This window comes from Anoplopoma fimbria, chromosome 2, assembly GCF_027596085.1.
Source record: "Anoplopoma fimbria isolate UVic2021 breed Golden Eagle Sablefish chromosome 2, Afim_UVic_2022, whole genome shotgun sequence".
In the NCBI taxonomy this organism is placed as follows: domain Eukaryota; kingdom Metazoa; phylum Chordata; class Actinopteri; order Perciformes; family Anoplopomatidae; genus Anoplopoma; species Anoplopoma fimbria.
The window spans coordinates 6,932,022-6,949,871 of NC_072450.1; the positions used below are offsets into that span (position 1 = coordinate 6,932,022).

The following is a 17,850-nucleotide window of genomic DNA, read 5'->3' on the forward strand; positions in this document are numbered from 1 at the left end:
ACAAAGACAATCTGGCAGCTGACTGGGGATAAGGGGCTGACAGATGTACTGACAGGACTAATGAGGAGAATGGAGAACAGCTGAGCAGTTGTTCGTTGAAAATCAGGGGCACGTTCAATCTGACAACAGCGTGCATCACGTTTCCTCGAAAAAGACCTAATAAAACAATTAGCTCATGTAGATTGTAAATCAGTCTGAAAGGTAAGAAGTTTCAGCTGTTTGAAGCCCAACATGGTGTTCATCGTACCACCGATTCCGTTTAAATTAACGTTTTGCTACGTTTTTTCGGGGCTCAGGTGATTGGCGGGTGGCAGTCAGGTGACTCGGACAGCCGTTAAAGTCTGATAGCATCTGGTGGACAGGTAGACAAACAGCAATGGAGTGAGAAGTGGAAATGTGGCAAGAGGGAGGCCCTTAGAGGCAGTATGTGAAAAAAGAAAAATGTGTTTAGTATTTTGCTTTCAACAATCAATTAATCAAACTTTTATTTCAGACTCTGGGTCCAGATAAGACATTGCATGATAAATTACATTAAAAACAACATTAATGTTTCAGTAGTGATTAAAAAACATAAAATGTCTAATGACATCAATCACTGTTTAAGTACATATGAACAATTTCTAGAACAACAAAAGGTTAACAAATGTAATGTTTCCATCTACTTATCTGTTCAAAAAATCAACACATTAATGGTAACCAGTATTTTGAAATGATTTAATGTGTAGATTTTCCGACCAGAGGAAAAGCTACACTGATGTGTTCGATTGTGAGGGATTTTTAATGTCCAGTTGAGTTCTTGATTAGTGAAAAATGGAACAACGGTGCCACACACCTGTAATTACGGTCATTTTCTAAACTCCACACAAACTAATCAATGAGCAGCAGCGAGAAAAGTGGGAGACAGCAGAGTGAAAATCAGGAAGGAGGTAAATTATATACCATTAGACAAATGTAGCTTTTGTCTCTGTGGTGATGTACAGAGACAGCGGAGGTACTAATCATCTCCCGTCATTCAGACGATCCTTGTGATAATCTCACATTGTTAGCAAGGTCGGAGGGTCAGTTCTCCTCCACTTCAATTAGCTCTCACTGATTCCTTTAACGCTCACGATGTAAAGAGAAACACCTGCATCCATCCACTCTGCAGGGGAAATAATGAACTTGAAAGAAATAATTAGGAAAGTTCTACAATTAGCCAATGAACTTTTAATTTAATTTGATTAAGTTTTACATTTGTGTTTGACTGAATTAAAAGTGAACCAGTGCCTGTCTAATTTGCACATGGCTGTGTATTCTCAGTATAACATTTCTGTTAGAAAATATACGAAATACCAATGTGTCCAATTTGATTTTTATTATTTTTTTAAAGCCCTCAGGAGCTTGGCCCTCAAATTAACTCCCAAATAATGTAAACTGTCGCAGTAAAATATTTAGTCTGAAAAAGATGTTAAGTAAGTTTCCCACATGGGAAAAATGAGCGAATGGAAATCACGAGCCTGCATGACTCCGATTTAGTGAATTATTTCATACCAACTGCACTTCGAGCCAAATGAGCTCCAGATTACAATAATACCACTGGTGGGCAATTAAGTCCATATAAACACTGCATGCAGAGTGCTGGCATCAGAGTTAGCCACACACACACACACACACACACACACACACACACACACACACACACACACACACACACAGGTCGGTATGGTGCTGAGACTCCGTCAGCCTTCACTGTGTCTTACCCTCGTATCCATCAGCAGCTGACGAAGGCTAACCTGACAAACACCCAACACCACCAGCAGCTGCCTGGGCGAGGATAATTAATACAGCCAGCAATTTGGCAGAGCTATAAACGTACTGACGCTGAGAACATGAAAGGGTGACTGGTGGAGAGACTATCATTAACAGAGAGGGCAAAAAGAGAGAAAGAGAGAGAGAGAGAGAATACCTGATAATCCAGGAAACATAACAGATTTCTCTGAGATACAAACGTAAAGATTTCCTTAGGCTTAGTCAAATTCAAGGGGTGCCATCCATCCATAGGGTCACCACAAAAAAGGGGAGGAAAAAAATGACAATTTCATAAATGTAACCATCTTTTACTATTTCATTTTATTTGAAAATACAGAAAAAGCCCACAATAACGTAAATATTTGGCTTCATCTTTCTGGGTTGCCAGTGTCACTCCATCAAAAGATGGAGGTAACGTGACGAATGAAGAGTTTATCTGGTTAAAACAGAAGCAGAGTGCTACTAGCTTACTGGTGATGATGAGTGAGTAATCTCACCGACAGTATTAACATCAAAATATACCGAAAGTACCAGAGAAAGTACTCATTATGCAGAATAGGATATTTCGGAATGAAGTTAACTGGATTATTATTAGAGACATTAATGTGTTCATCACTCTAATGTTGCGGCTTTTAAAGGTGGATCATATTTTATACTTCATATACTCTGCCAGGTAGCTTAATCCCAAACAATCCATAATAATTTATTAGTATATTAAAATTTGTATTCAGAAACTGAATCTGCAAAGTAAGTAATGTTAACAAATATATTTAGAGGAGTAAAAAGTACGATATTTTCCTCTAAAATGTAGTCGAGTGAAAGCATAAAATAGCATAAAATGGAAAATACTCACATAAAGCACAAATATTATTTCGGTTCAATACTTGAATAAATGTATTTAGCTACTTCCCAAAGCTGTAACAAACTAACATGCTAATGTGAACATGTGTTTAATTAGCATGTTGACATGTGGTTTGCTTGTTAGCACGTTAGCACTCCAGTGATTAGCATGTAGTGTTGCCGTCGTAGCATGTTAACATGTGTACTGATAGTATGTTAGCAGGGAGATGTTTAGCATCAAAGATATTGAAGTAAGTCTATATTAAAGGACTCAGTCGTACAGTATTTTAGGTTTTATATTAAAATGTCTGCAGAGGTATAAAGATATAACATGTGAGGCATTAAAGAGCCCGTATTCCTTCACACCCACACTAAGAGGTTGAACGGAGGCAGCAGATCCAGAGCAGCCGTGTCTCCTCCTGCTCATCTGTGGCCTATGTTAATATGATTAGACTGGATTATGGTAATGTGCGGGGGGGCGCGGGGTGGGGATCTGGTGGGTGCGGGGCGATGCTTTGCTGCTCTCGATTCGGGGAATAGTTAATTGGTTGGGTTGCTTTGATGTTGTGGTGATGAGAGAAAGGGGGTTGGTGGGAAAAAGGCTGGCAGAGGCGCCCCGCGACTCAAGCCCATTTTTATTTTTGGCCTACGAAAAAGATGGGAGCTGGCCGGGCGGTGAGAAGGACTGAAACCTGATGAAACCGATGAGAAAGGATGAAGATCTGGAGCCGAAATATTGTGAATATTCAGATGACAAGGATGAGCAGAAACACAAGGCACATTTTTAATTCTCTCCTGCTGAGCGAAGCAGGTTGAGTCATCTCTTGAGTTTGTGATCCGTTAAAGATCTTTTAAATTTCGTACCTACAGTAAAATTTTAATATTAATAATAACAATTATAGATAGTTATTAATTGATTAGCACATTTACTGTGTTTTAAAGAGTCCTTCGTCTCTGCTCTTAATAAATGTCGATCACCTTGTCAGGTGTCTCCTTGTTGACAGTACAGATGCAGTAAAAAGACGAGTTTTATTCAATTTTCATGGAAATTAACAACATAAATCTGGTTTATACAAATAAACGGTAGACTGCAAAGACTAAGCCACCATTTTCGCTGCAGTCATTTCAAATAATTTCAAATAAACCTCACAGCTGGAGAGGTCGACAGTGGAAAAAAAAGTTTTACATTTCAGCTATTAATGTTTTTTATTTACACGTCACAGCGGGAGAAAAGCTGCTGCTGCTGTTCTGCCTTTATATTCATCTGTGGGTCAAGACTTTTAAGCACGTTGCCTTTCTGGCCTCGGCACAATCAGGACCAGCAGGTGTTCTGCCTGTAGAGGAGAAACACCTGCTGTGATACTGGGCTGTGCAGATGAGTAGACATTTATATACTTTGGACATATGGCTCTCATAAGTAGGCCAAGACTGCACGCAGCTGTGTCCACTGCTTCGTCCAAACTTTGACCATCATCAATATTTACATGATGTGAAAAATGTTGCTAATGTCAAAAGAGAAACGTGTAAATGTAGTGGTTACATGAAGTCAAACTATTAATTTATATATTAGTGATCAGTAAGGCTTCCTTTACATTGAATCTAAATGCACATATCAGTCAGGTTTAGAATAATAAGTCTGGTCACAGCACAATCATACAGCAACAGCATTTCCCACTCAAATAGACGTGATGACTAAATCTAAAAATACTTGTAACTTGATATTGACTTTGCTCGTGACACCACTTCGAATTCGGCCTTTTGACCCGAGCCCAAACATGAATAACTATTTTACTAAAAATGCACGCAGCGACACAACTCTTCTTTTCCCCTACAATGATGTCACTCTGACAGCAGCCAATCACATTGTGCAAGCGAAAATGGAAAGTTGTGTTTGGACCATAGACTGTATATGAAAAGTGGAGGTAGTCATGGTGACGTCACCCGTTGGTTTGTCGACTGCCTTTTTTGAAGCCTTGTGTTCGTTGTCCCCATCTTGGATTACGGCCAGTTGTTTTTTGCAACCAATGAACAGAAGTTACCATATTTGGAATGCGGAGGAGTAATGTAGAGACGCCGTATACGGCTCTGGTAGTGGCAGTGACCTGTCAATCACAGTAAGCCCGCCCTAAAGCATACTCTGCTTTATGGTCTATTAGCCTCTAAATGGGCCATAATGTACTAAATGAACATCATGCTGTATTGAAGAAGACTTGAAACTAGAGATTGAAACCATAAACTCATGTTTACAATGTTTACTGAGGGAATAAATCAAGTGAGAAGTATGGTCATGTTCTCATAGACTTCCATACAATCTGACTTCGTTTTACAACCGGAGGAGTCGCCCCCAGCTGGTCAGTAGAGAGAATGGAAGTTTAAGACACTTCCGCATTAGCTTCACTTGTAAGAACCGGAGGTTGCCGCCTTGTTTGGATTTAGGATTCTGCAGTGCAGTGGTCAGCAAAAAACGTAACGAACGTGCAAAACAAGCAGATCAAAAAACAGCTGACCATTCTGCTTTTAAATTTTGTAAGACTCATTTTAAACCCCGTTTATTATTTTTGTAGACTCAAAGTCAGGTTAAAGCATAGAGAACTAATCCTGGACTTGGAAGACTCACATTTTAAAGATAAAAAAAAACGACAGACTGAGCTTGATAAGTAAAAATCTTGCAATTTTATTTGCATATAAAGGCAGCTAAATATATCACAATGAACTGAAAGAGAGAACTAACATTTCCATGAGGAGGGATACAATCAGAGAAAGAGCGAGAGAGAGGAACAGAGCACGGAAAGAGCATTTACAGCGGCAAAGTTGAAACAACTATTGGCAACATTTTTTTTTGTGCTAGCAAGATTGCATTTACACACAGTGCAAAATTTGAAAAAAAGAAAAGCAATAAAAACACAAATACTATCAGAGTTACACTTTAAAAGGACAACTTTACCAGGTTTAGGCAGGCGTGTTGTTGGGTACAACCAGCACCTGTTGGATTGTGACTCTGACAAAATGTTTCCTCTCTCATCTGAAATGAATGTCTACCCTAATGGGAGAGTCGATACAAAAAACATTAAAGAAACGTCTGAAGAGCGTCGGATGGGAGCATTTAAAGAAACATGTCAATTATACAGGCGCATACAGAAAAAAAATGCACCAGATTCTTTTTTTTCCGTCAAACACAACTTTTAGTACAGATGTTTTACAACATGAATATATAATATATATATATTTTTTTTATACATACATTTTCCAAATTAGATCAGAAATCCATAGCGGGATGTTACAAAGGTAATTTTTTCGGGCTGTAATTTGATAGCTTTCTGTCCCTGCGTTAGTTTTGCGGGGTAATAAATAAGGACTTTTCTCTGAGCTCGCAGAGAGTGGGGGGGCTCTAGCTGAGAACATTAAAGCTAGTTTAAGGCAGCGTCCCTGTCAGCCAATAAGAAAAGAGGAACTGACGAGAATAACGAAACAAAAAATAAAAAAGACCTAACACAAAATATCAGATGATACAACATAAAAACAATGGCATCCATTGTCCGGCCAATGCAAACCAAACATAAAGAAATTGTACAAATTCACAAAGCATCATTTATTTTACAGATCTGACCAATATTTATCAAGAGCAAGATTGTTTAACCACAAAATCCCTCTGAAAAAGGAGAATACCGGTGTCACTCACAACTCAGTTTCTTATTCCCCCAAAATGTATCTTGCATTGCATACTTATTATGAAACATTTGTTTTCTTGCAAATGTGATGGTACGGAAGGTCGGAGAGGACGAGAGTGTAAATGTTCATCATGTTTTGTTTTCTTCTAATCATGAAATTGTATTTTTAGTGATAAAAAAACCCAACAGATTATGTCAGGAACGCAAAAAATGTCAAGTATTTTCCTGTAACCGAACAAAAAATATTAATTTACGATGTCAAGAAAATTAACTTCATGATCCCCAAAAAATAAAAAAAATCATCGCTCTCGCTTCCTTCTGTTCTGCACTAAGGCAACTTATTTTTTTAGGGATAAATTCCTGGATGAGGTTTCCATTTCTTCCTGCTGCTGTTAAACATGAAGTGGAGCGTAATGCTTTAGTCTGTCTGATGAAATTGGGACAAATCTTCTTTATGAAAGTTGTTTTTTTTCCAGACTGAACGTGACTGTGTAGAAAAAACAAAAATCTGAGAGTGGACACAGATTATTTTAGCACAACTAGAAAAAAAAAGAAGAAAACACCGGTATTCTCCTTTAACCCTCCCAGACAAACCCCCCCCCCACGTCTCCAAATCTCCCCAATCTCAACGACAGCTTGGAGGAGACCCAAAGTTTTCAAAGAAACACTTAGAACTTGTTTTTTTTGTTGTTTTTTTTTAAACTTGACATATTTATAGAAAAAAAGAAAAAGTAGTTTATCGTGCCACCCCACCCCCGTCCTCTGGTCTCAGGAGCTGGAGGGGTTGGGCAGGTCGAACACGATGGGGGGGTTGGTGGGCTGGAAGCTGACGGTGCAGGTCGACGCGTTGATGAACGTCGTGAAGCCGTCTGTCATGATCCCGTAACCTGAGGGGGGGGAAACAAACGTCAGCAAGAACTCCCATTTAATCATCTCAGAAAGTTTAGAATAAATGTTTCCCCAAATCTCTAATTTGTGTGCTCAACAGACCTTTTTCTTTAACTCAGTTTAGAAGTTTGTTCCACTGACTTTTAATTGTTTTCATGTTTATTTGTCACCTTTATTCCACTTTCTCGTCTCAGCACTAATTTCAATAAATAGCTTGGTTTTAATACAATTAATAAGATAAGATAAGATGAGATAATCCTTTATTAGTCCCGCAGCGGGGAAATTTGCAATAATTTGGGATATTAGTGTTTTATGATGTTTTAATGATATTGTAGAGCAAGTTTATTAAAGGTTCTGAAGCTTTTTATAGCTGAAGATGTAGACACAACAATTAGCTAGTAATATCAAGAAACTTGACATTACTAGCATTGTTGTGTCTAAAGTAGTTGTGGAAGTCCGATAACACTGTGACCACCATGTCTGACTCTGTGTGTCAGTGTGGACCTCAGACCCTCCTGACCTCTGACCCTGAACTTTTATTCTCATTACCTTCGTGTATGCCTCCGAAGGCGTGAAGTTTGGGTCGCACCCTCTTCTGGACCGTGTTGAGCAGCTCCACACAGCCGACCCGCTGCAGCTCCTTAGGAACCCAGTCTCTGAAACCTACACACACACGCACACACAAGTTATTTCATAATGCTTATCTCCCCAGACGGTCTTGGTGTGGTTTATACATTTCATCAAGTTCCTCCATTACGCCTGACCAACATTAGCTATGGATGTACAGAACTGTAATAAATGACCTTAACTGCATGAGGTAAAATGAAGCCGCAGCGGAGAAACCGCACGGAGCATCAATGAAGACAAACAGTGACGGCAAAGAACAAAATGTTGAACATTTTTGTCTCCTTTAATGAGTCCTGTAGGTACATTAAGTTCAGTAACTGTATTAAGGTGTCTGAGATACATTTTTACATGCACACAGACTGCAACATTTGTCAGCTGTAGTTTAAGTCTAGTAATTCTGATTCCAATTTTACTTATTGAAAGTATTTGTTGTAAAATCCTGGCTCTGATTCCTGTCATTTGGTTTGAGTGAGAACTATCTTTATTGAAAGCAAATATCATCTATATTTTTTTTGAATATTCAAGCTGCCATATGTCATGATTTGTCTGAAATGCTGAAGTAGCTCGTGATTCTTTTTTTTTTTTAATATTAACAATAACAAAATGGATATTCCCTCATATTTTGCTGCGCACAATTTGAATGTCTACAGTCTCCTGCTGCAGTAAATGTTTTGCCATATTGGACTTTAGAATATTCAATGCAGAATGAAGTTCAATGGCTTTCATTCTCTGTATGTATTTGTCATGTTTTCCTGAGCCAGGCCATATTCATAGCCATATCATATCACTTCCACACAGGGTTAGTAGTATACAGCTATTGAAAGATAATAATTCTATATACATTTTTGTCTGGTCATATTTCAGTTTAGGTATCAGAATTGGTATCAGGAAGGAAAAAATGCCACCAAACATCTGTAGTTTCATATTTCATATTGGCATCCTTTTCTAGACCAGAACCACCTCTTGACACTCAGCTCTGTAAATAAGTGAAAACCTCCCATCAGTTCATTTACTGCTCTTTACTCAGAGTTTAACAGCCATCTAAACACATTCTGGCAGATGAAAATTTCTCCCACAGTCGTACAACCCTGATTTTCAGTTTTTTTTGGAGAGCCACCCTACATCTTCAACCCCCCCCTCCTCCCAGCTCTGCTCTCCCATGGTCTCTCTCCAATCGTTTGCAACGTCTGTCACACTGGTGCAAAATCGAGTTTCCATGCAATCAACTGGCCACAGCGGCTGCAGCAGCAACAGCAGCAGCAGCAACAACAACAACTCTCCGTAGGCGAGAGGGAAGGAAACCACTCAATAAACCAGATGGAGAGCGCATGAGAAAAAAAAAAAAAAACAACTTGGGGGAAAAAAACCGCTAGAAGGAAAACTGAATGTAGTGAAATCCAAACAATATGCATTTTGTTTTTCATACAGTCAAACACAAATATTGAATCAGACCGTGTTCGGGGTGTTCTCTCCAGATACTGGTGGATTTATGGAAAAAAACCCACACACATCTACACACACACACACCTGCTGCGACGCCTCCAGTGACTCCATACTGATTTCGCATAATGAGGAACAACCTCATTAGATATGGTGATGAGGGGGGGCTGTGATTGGTTAATTGGACTCACCGAGCGGAGGTCCGTGGGTCATCAGGATGTCGATGCCTTCAGGGACCTGGTTCCATTTATCCAGCAGAGACTGACCCCGAGGCAGGTTGAACCCCCAGCCGTTAAACCACGGAGTCCTGCAGAGACGGAGGGAGAGAGAGATCACATTAACATTGCTCCGGGGGCTTAACTCTACCGTGATTATGGCGTAAAGCTAAATTGATATCTGGAAGCAAAATATATTACTGAATTTATGCAGCTTTCCTTCAGCATGGCATTTCTTAAAAGCAGCAGAAACTCGTTTTACTGTTATTTTCTTGTGTCTTTTACCACATGCGGAGAGAAAAACTAATTACAATAGGTTAAATATATTTATTAATAGCAAAATGAAAGGCATAAGGCTAAAAGTCGTCAGATAGCAGGTTCATAAGATGTTAACAATGCTAACTTACATAACTTGCTGCTGCTCTGCTGTAAAATGCTTTGAGGGAATAAAACTGATAATGGCTTTTATTGTGAAGCAGCTGCAGGAAGTTGGCTTATGTCCAAGTGCTTAACACATAGATATGATAGATCAAAGGAAAAAACAAATCACAATATATAAATACTTTTTGATCGATCTGATTTATCGATCTCAGCATCTCTTTGTGTAAAGTCGTGCTTACTGTATACAACTCGTGAGCATTTTTGTGTGTGACATTAGAGTGGAGTCCATAGAGTGATCTCTCTCTCTCAGCTTTTTTTGGACAATAATTTTGTATATTGTTGTTTTTCTTAAAGCAATGTCGTCAGCAGGAGAATTTCAATATTACCCAACCGTTTAAATACCGTATAACTATAATTCAGTGTGCAGCAAAGAGGGCTGGATGCTCAAACGAGAATCACAAGGGAGACATTTTAAATTCAGCAAAACTGAATTCAAATGCACAAAACTCTAAACCAAAACAAGTTCTTATACACGGAACCTAAAATTATGATAAAGACACAACAGGATGCATGTAAAAAAGGACATGCATTTGCAGTACATCGCTGTACACTTGCAGGTTGTCCACAGCATGTGGTGAAAATTAATGAGAGGGTTGAACGTGAAACAAACACCTGCGATTGGTCAGATTGTTTACCAGTGAACAGGGGGAGCGCTTGATTTGACGCACCAGAGTTGGAGCTTCAAATTCAAAGAGTCACAATCGAGTTTAATTCATTTTAAGAAGCCAAAACTACACAACTTACTGAGAGCAGACCTTCTCGCAAAAAATAAATAAGTGAATTTCTAAGCAGCAGGGAGCCACATCATGTTGTCAACCCCCATCCACTCTGCTACTCAGGCTACAGATTGATTGACAGCAGCCGGGCCACCTCCGGCAGACTGGATGGGAGTCTGCAGCTTCGGGGTGACAGGCAGCATCTCAGCCTTCCCCAGCAGACACAAAGAAAGCCTCGATCTGACTGAGTGGGAATGAGGGATGGATGGATGGATGGATGGAAGGGGGGGTTGAAAACGGATGAAGAAATAAAGCGAAACCGTGCAGAGAGGGTAGATATGGGAGCGGGGGAGGAGAAACCGAGGGGAGAAAAAAAGAAATCGAGTGGAGGCCGGTTGATAAATTGAGCCTTCATTTATCACACTAGTTGTAATGGCAGAAGAAGGCTGACAACAGTGGAAAGGAAGATAGATTATCACCACGTAATACCTCAGTATATTAGCTGACCTACTGCGACAAGCCCCGAAAAATATCTTTTAACTTTCATTTGAGTTCTTTTGCAGAAGAAGAGTCGCTGATGAAAAGAGGATTTGGGTTCGGTTGTTTTCCGGGTTACTGTGAGACGGGCCGCTGAGTTCGGAGCAGCTTCCAGTCACTTAGCGATGGTGCTGCGTTTGGTATCTGACCGAGGGGAAATCTGGGCTCCACAAACATCAATAGGCTTTGTTACAGTGAGGGATGGACGCTCCGGCTCTAATCAATACTTATTGTTCCACAGGAGGGCCGACTGGGGCTAACCAGAGCTGTTTTTAAAAACACAACCGAGCTTCTAGATGATCTGTTTTTAAAGTAAAAACACCGAAAAAAATCCCATTAATTCAGCAGGGCGAGAGAAAAGAGCATTAAAATGCAGTCTAGTGTTCGCTCCGTCAAAAAAGGAGGAGGTGGTGGTGGTGGCAGAACCCCGAAGCTCCCTCTTTGATTTGCTCGCTCAGTCGTTGCCTCGTTCTCTCGCTCGGTGGAGAGCTGAGAAATGAGGTTAAAAATGAAATGTGAGGAGCGCACGGGGGAGTGAAGGCCACAGACTCAACTGATTAATTAGAACTAATCACACAAATCGGAGCTAATGGAAGTCTAATGGATTACTGGGAAGACTCGCCACTTCACGGATGGAAATAGCGCTGCTGATGCTGCGGCGGCTGTGGAGTGGGGGAAACTTAGAAAAGCGGTGAATCAGAGCCGAGTTGGCCGGCTGCACACACAAAGCACGGGCAGGGGATTTTGTCTGGCTCTAGTTTTGACTAATAGCAACAAGGCAGAAACGTAGAAAAATGGCCAAACGCATTTATTTTCCCCCCTCCGATTCAGAAAAATAAATCGTGGTTTCAGGCAGCAAAAACAAATAAATAGCTGCAGCGTTGATATCGCGCCGTGTTTCACATGTTTTCTCCCGCATAAACACATTCATCTGCGAGATGAAACATAACCCAACCCAACCCCCCCCGACATGAGCCCGTGGATCCGCAGCCAACCAAAAGGTCCTGACTGAATGCAGAACGAGGCTCTGCAGCCCGACGCCACAATGGCCCCATTGTCGGCTGTCTGCCTATGAAATATACCTTCCATGCAAGTGCATTTGTTAACCTCCGCCAAGATTAATGACATCCCGGTCACATAAAGGAGAGATTGTTTCCTGTGTGGCTGTGACACAGGTTTTATTCTACTGTACTGCTGTGTGTGTGTGTGTGTGTGTGTGTGTGTGTGTGTGTGTGTGTGTGTGTGTGTGTGTGTGTGTGTGTGTGTGTGTGTGTGTGTGTGTGTGACTGTGTAGTGGGCAGAGTGCACGTCCACCAGCATCTGAGTAGGATGCGAGTGTTGAACAGAATGTACGCTGCCAGTGTCTCAGTCTGTTCTCAGTGTGTGTATATGTAGACCAGCATGTGTGTGTGTGTGTGTGTGTGTGTGTGTGTGTGTGTGTGTGTGTGTGTGTGTGTGTGTGTGTGTGTGTGTGTGTGTGTGTGTGTGTTTTGTGTTTTGCTCAGACTACATTTGGAGCCCAGTCTCGCCTTGACACTCGCCATCTGGAGCGCGTCACCGTGGCAACAAAGGAGAAGCGTCTGGAGGCGGGCTCAGTGGGAAGTAAAACACCGTTGAGGAAACAGAAACAGAAGTATGAGAAACGGAGAGAATAAAAAAGGATGAAGGAGGTGACGATCGGAGAGAAAATAGAAAGATAAAAACAAGAGGAAGAGGAGTAAACAACGAGGGATGACCTCATCGTGTGTTTGCGTTGACGATGGAAAACTGATGGTAAGAAACTATAATTACTCAAACTCCCAACAGCGATGCACAAAACTATAACCAAACACTCCATCAAAAGGACAAAAAGACGGTAACCATAGTAACAGGGTAATTTAATGACCTCCCCCCCCCACTCTCAAAAACAGGAATCAAACAGTGGAAACAGGTTAAAAAAATGTGCAGCCCTACAGGGCCGACAGTGGAGGTGAAGCAGACAGAAGCCATTTAGCCCTCGTGTGCAGAACGTCGATATTCAATTAGGCCGCTGGACATCATTAGGACGGCGGCGGCGCGTCTCTCTGGGCGTGACACCGCTCTTAACCCCTCTGCTCCCCCTCAACTACCCTCTCTGGGTCCCCAGACACGAGGCTATGATACCCCCTAATCACACACACACACACACACACACACACACACACACACACACACACACACACACACACACACACACACACACACACACACACACACACACACACACACACACACACACACACACACACACACACACACACACACAATTCCTCTCATTACGCCTTTTAATCGGACTCCTCCCTCACTTAATGGCTCATTTGAACAATTTCCTTACAGCCGACTGGATCAGCTGTTTCTCTGAGGTTTTTGTTTGACTGTCTTGCTGTGTGTTGTAATTGGACTGTGATTTATGATCATTGCTTTACCAAGTTCTGTTGTTCAAATGTTTGTTTACAAATAAACTGTTGTTGAAAACAGTCAAACTGAAACTTTTGCTCCGTTACTCGATCATCTGAGTAACTCTTTCCTCAGTTCCAGCTCCTCAGGTGTGATCATTTTATACTTATCTCAGTTTTAAATTATTGTAAACTGAAAACCTTGGACACAGATTTTCCATCATTTCATACACCAAACAGACATTTAATACAACAAACAGTCAAACCATAAACTAATCTGCAGGTTTATCGAGAACTCTTGTCATATTGATCATGTGTTTATGATTAAAATGTTTGCAAGAGCACAAAATCCTTCATAGATCCAGCCTCTTTATTTTTCTCCAGATTGATGCATTTAGCCTTACAAACAAAAGCATTTTTCCTCATAAAAAGGAAATCCTACTTGTCGTTATCTGGTAAAAAAAGAGAAAAAAATATTGCAATGTCATTTTTGTCCTATTCCATATCATGACTTAATAACTCGTATTTTGGAGCTAAATTCTATTTTCGATAACTATGATTGATTCTGCTAACATTCACCACATGAAAGGTCAAGTCAGGTCAATTTTATTCCTATTGCTCCACATCACAGCAGAAGTTTTCATGGAGAGCAGGTTAGACCGCACTGCTTCATTTACATTGACCCAACAGGAGGAAGAGAAAACTCCCCCTTTGGCATTCATGAGCTGCTTGACTCAGTTTCATCTTCTCTTGGATATCTTCTGATAAATTAAACAACACAGAAGTGATCATTATATCTGGACCCTTTGGAGCTTCAGATTCTCAAATCCTTTTTCTTTTCTCTCCCTCTAACCTGCTGTTTATTCACTGACTGACCCCTACAAAAGCTTTTTATTCCTCTCTTTCTGCTCAACAAGCTCAGGTCAACCTCTCTTTTACTGAACTACCCCTGAACACACACAGATACCTTCATTTACCCTGAGCAGAGCAGAGTGTTTACCAAACAGGCTGCAGACTCTCAGCCACCCCTGCTTGTTGTGTCTCCTTCAGCGTACACCTGGTGCCCAGCCGTGCAGACTCTCCAACAAAACACTCAAGCTGGAGAGATGCGTCAAATACTGTCCGTCTGTAGCACTTCACCTGTAAAGACCCTGACTGAAAGCTGAAAGAAGATTCCCATCATTGATACAAGCTTTAAAAGTCTTATAATGTCCTAGAAAGGTCCCAGAAATGTCTTACTGCACATGCGACAGGCTGCATTGTCCAAGTAAAGACTCAAAAATATATTGAAGATTAAGATACTGAATATTCACCAAGGTCAAGGTCAATAGTCTTAAAGTTATACCTGTTCGTACTGAGATGGCGCTAGAGGATATAGGTTCAGACTCTGAGGAGAATAAATGTGGTCAAAAAACTTCATGATAATCTGCCGGTCAAATCTAAATATGTCTTGTGTACAAGTGAAAAACAAAGATATGAGGATTCATCCTCTATGAAGTTAATAAACAGAATACATTTCAAGGAAATTATGCGATTTCTTCTAAACTTTCCAGATGTTATTGGATTAAACTGATCAAATGCTGATGATGAAACAAGACCTTTTACAATTTACCCTTCAGTAGCAAAGAAGGAGGCTACGCAGGAGCCTGCAACATACTGGATGTTTGTCTAGTCTAATGTTTCTTGTCGGATTTATAAATAATGTTATCGAAAAATAAATCTCATAAATGAATCATAATTATCGTGGAAAAGGTGCAACAACGACACATTTTGTGTTTGGATTCAGAGGCTCCGGGTTTGACCATCTGTTTCTGGGCTAATACAACAAACTCTCCTTAATTCATAACCCCCCCCAAAAAAAACAGTTCAGTCTTTGATCATGTGATCGATCATGTTCCTGCTCTGCTGGACTCAGCCTTTTTAGCAATGTCTCAGTGTAAATAAGTGTTTATTTTTTTCTTTAAACGGGAAAGGCTAGACCCTAAAAAAAACAAAAAAATGGCAACTCCTCACAAAAGAGGAATTCCCTTGTTTCTTTGAGCTCGTTTAATCTGCAGGAGAACAATAACACACACACACACGCACACGCGCACGCACACACACACACACAGACGAGTCCCTGCAGGGCGAGACAGAGCACTGTGTACGTGTTCTTAGTCGTGTTAAGAGCAGAGATTAGATCGAAACATGTCGCAGGTAAAGTACGATCCACCGCCTAAATCCGGGAGAACAGCTGCACCCTGGGATATTGGCCTTGGCGTTGGACAGACTGGCAGGACGAACAAGCTGCACCATGACCAGCCCAGAGATAACAGGAGGGAGAGGGAGAGTTGAGAGTGTGTGTGTGTGTGTGTGTGTAGGTCCAGTGATCCATCGTGTCTGACCTCTGAGTCAGAGCAGCCCCAGGGTCAGCAGGGGGAGGGGTCTAATTGATCAACCTGTCAGAACCAATGAGGAGGGCCATGTTAATGGGACTTTTATAAGCCCCGCGGGACGAACCACCTGACACTCTGAGCTGTATGAGTATGTGCAAAGCAGAGTGCAAGCCCCGATTGTGTGTATGTGTGTGTACATCTGTGCGTGTGTGTGTGTGTGTGTGTGTGTGTGTAATCCCAGAGCCCAGGTAGCCTTATTAAAAGGAGCCAAGTGGAGACTCTGGCTGGGTTTTGACAAATGGCCCTCTCAACACCAAGGCCACCTTTGCAAACTTTGGGGACGAGGTAGAAGGCGAAGAAGCAAGGGTGAAGGGGCCGTGTACGTAGTGTAGAGTGTGCGTGTGTGTGTGTGTGTGTGTGTGTGTGTGTGTGTGTGTGTGTGTGTGTGTGTGTGTGTGTGTGCTCCGCTCTGCCCCGGCACTAATAACCTGTGCCCAGTGACTGATGGAGTGTGGAATGGATTAATCTCGCTGCAGTCATGCTGCCAAACGCGGAGGCGCTAAGGGTTAGCCACCAGACTTAGCCCGCTTAGGAAAGGCTACAACCATGGGGACGGGTTGGTTCACACACACACACACACATATAACACTCACACACATACACACTCTCTCTCCCCAGGGTTTGTCTCCACGCTGAGATGCAGCCAGCTGCAGTTTGACCTGCGGGCCGCTAATGTAAAACAACTGCTGTATCAGCCAGCAGACGCTTTCGCAGCAAACACAGCTGCTCTCAGCGACCCGGCAGCTTCCAGCGATCCACTACATGCAGGTCTGAGTGGGAGATGGGAGTAGAAGAAAGGAAGAGAGGAGAAAAAGGGCAAGGGCCCAACATTGTAGCAGGAAATCAAATGAGAGCAGGGATGTTCAGAGTGTATCCCCTGCCATCATTACATCTAAGAGACTTCCTCCTTAAACCCCCCCTCTCTCCTCAACACACTCCCTCCCTCTCTCCCTCCCTCCCTCTCTCTCTAGCCAGAGATTCACTGGATTAGCACAGACGTCAAAGCCATCTAAGACTACAGTCTCCGAAACTGCCTGTCTGGAAGTGTTACTCAGTGTGCATGCATCTGTCCCGAGTCCTGCCGTGCAATGAGACCAATTAATATTGACAAAGTGTGACAATATTAAACACAATATGTATATAATATAAGTGTTTGTGTGTCTGCAGCAGAGTGAGGAGTTCACTGTGGCACCGAGTGAAAAAAACGATTTACATGTAACCACAGAGAAATGATAACAGTCTGTTAACGGGGTGAACAGAAAAATAGATATATTTGCATTAAATATATTAATTCAAATGTAATATTTTTAATTAATTTGGATGATTGTTATTATTAATATTATATTTTTATTATTAGTAAATAACTATAATAATAATACATTTTATTTGTTAAGCGCTCTTCTAGACCCAAAGCACCATTTATCCCCACGCAACCACGGTGTGTTATTAGCCTCCTAAAGGAGACAGGATGAGGTTTCTTTACAGGGTTCCAGTCCGTAACCAAGATTTACTAAAAGATTTATATAAATAAACTTAAAAAATCTACTTTTTCTCGTAGGAGCATCACTCATAGTTGTGCTCTGTGACATTGAGCTGAATTACCTGAAAGTTTCATCAAGTTTCTCACATTTTTCTACCAAAAAAGTGCATGAATCAGAATATTTTTGGAAAATTCACTGTTAGAAAGAACCACAAGTGGTAGAGAAGAGCTCTTAGTCCCTGAAGCTGTGGCACATTTTTCCTTTGCATATTTTCTAATTCAGTCAGAAAAATGCTTTAAAATAAACTCCAGTGCTTCAACAACAAATACCACAACTACTTCACACAGACATTCAAGACGT

At 41.2% G+C, this 17,850-nt stretch overlaps 1 protein-coding gene across 3 annotated transcripts in view; it reads right to left on the reverse strand.

Annotated features, from left to right (window-relative positions):
* Positions 1–5,291: 5,291 nt before the first annotated feature.
* mpped2a (metallophosphoesterase domain containing 2a) overlaps positions 5,292–17,850 on the reverse strand; it is a 67,086-nt gene continuing 54,527 nt past the window's right edge. For all 3 annotated transcript variants that reach the window (XM_054611003.1, XM_054611010.1, XM_054611019.1), the window contains exons 5-7: positions 9,443–9,558; positions 7,734–7,847; positions 5,292–7,183 (exon numbers count right to left, since the gene is read on the reverse strand). In XM_054611003.1, the coding sequence (XP_054466978.1) occupies positions 7,065–7,183; positions 7,734–7,847; positions 9,443–9,558 (349 nt within the window). In that variant the 3' untranslated portion in view covers positions 5,292–7,064. The remainder of the gene's footprint in view (positions 7,184–7,733; positions 7,848–9,442; positions 9,559–17,850) is intronic.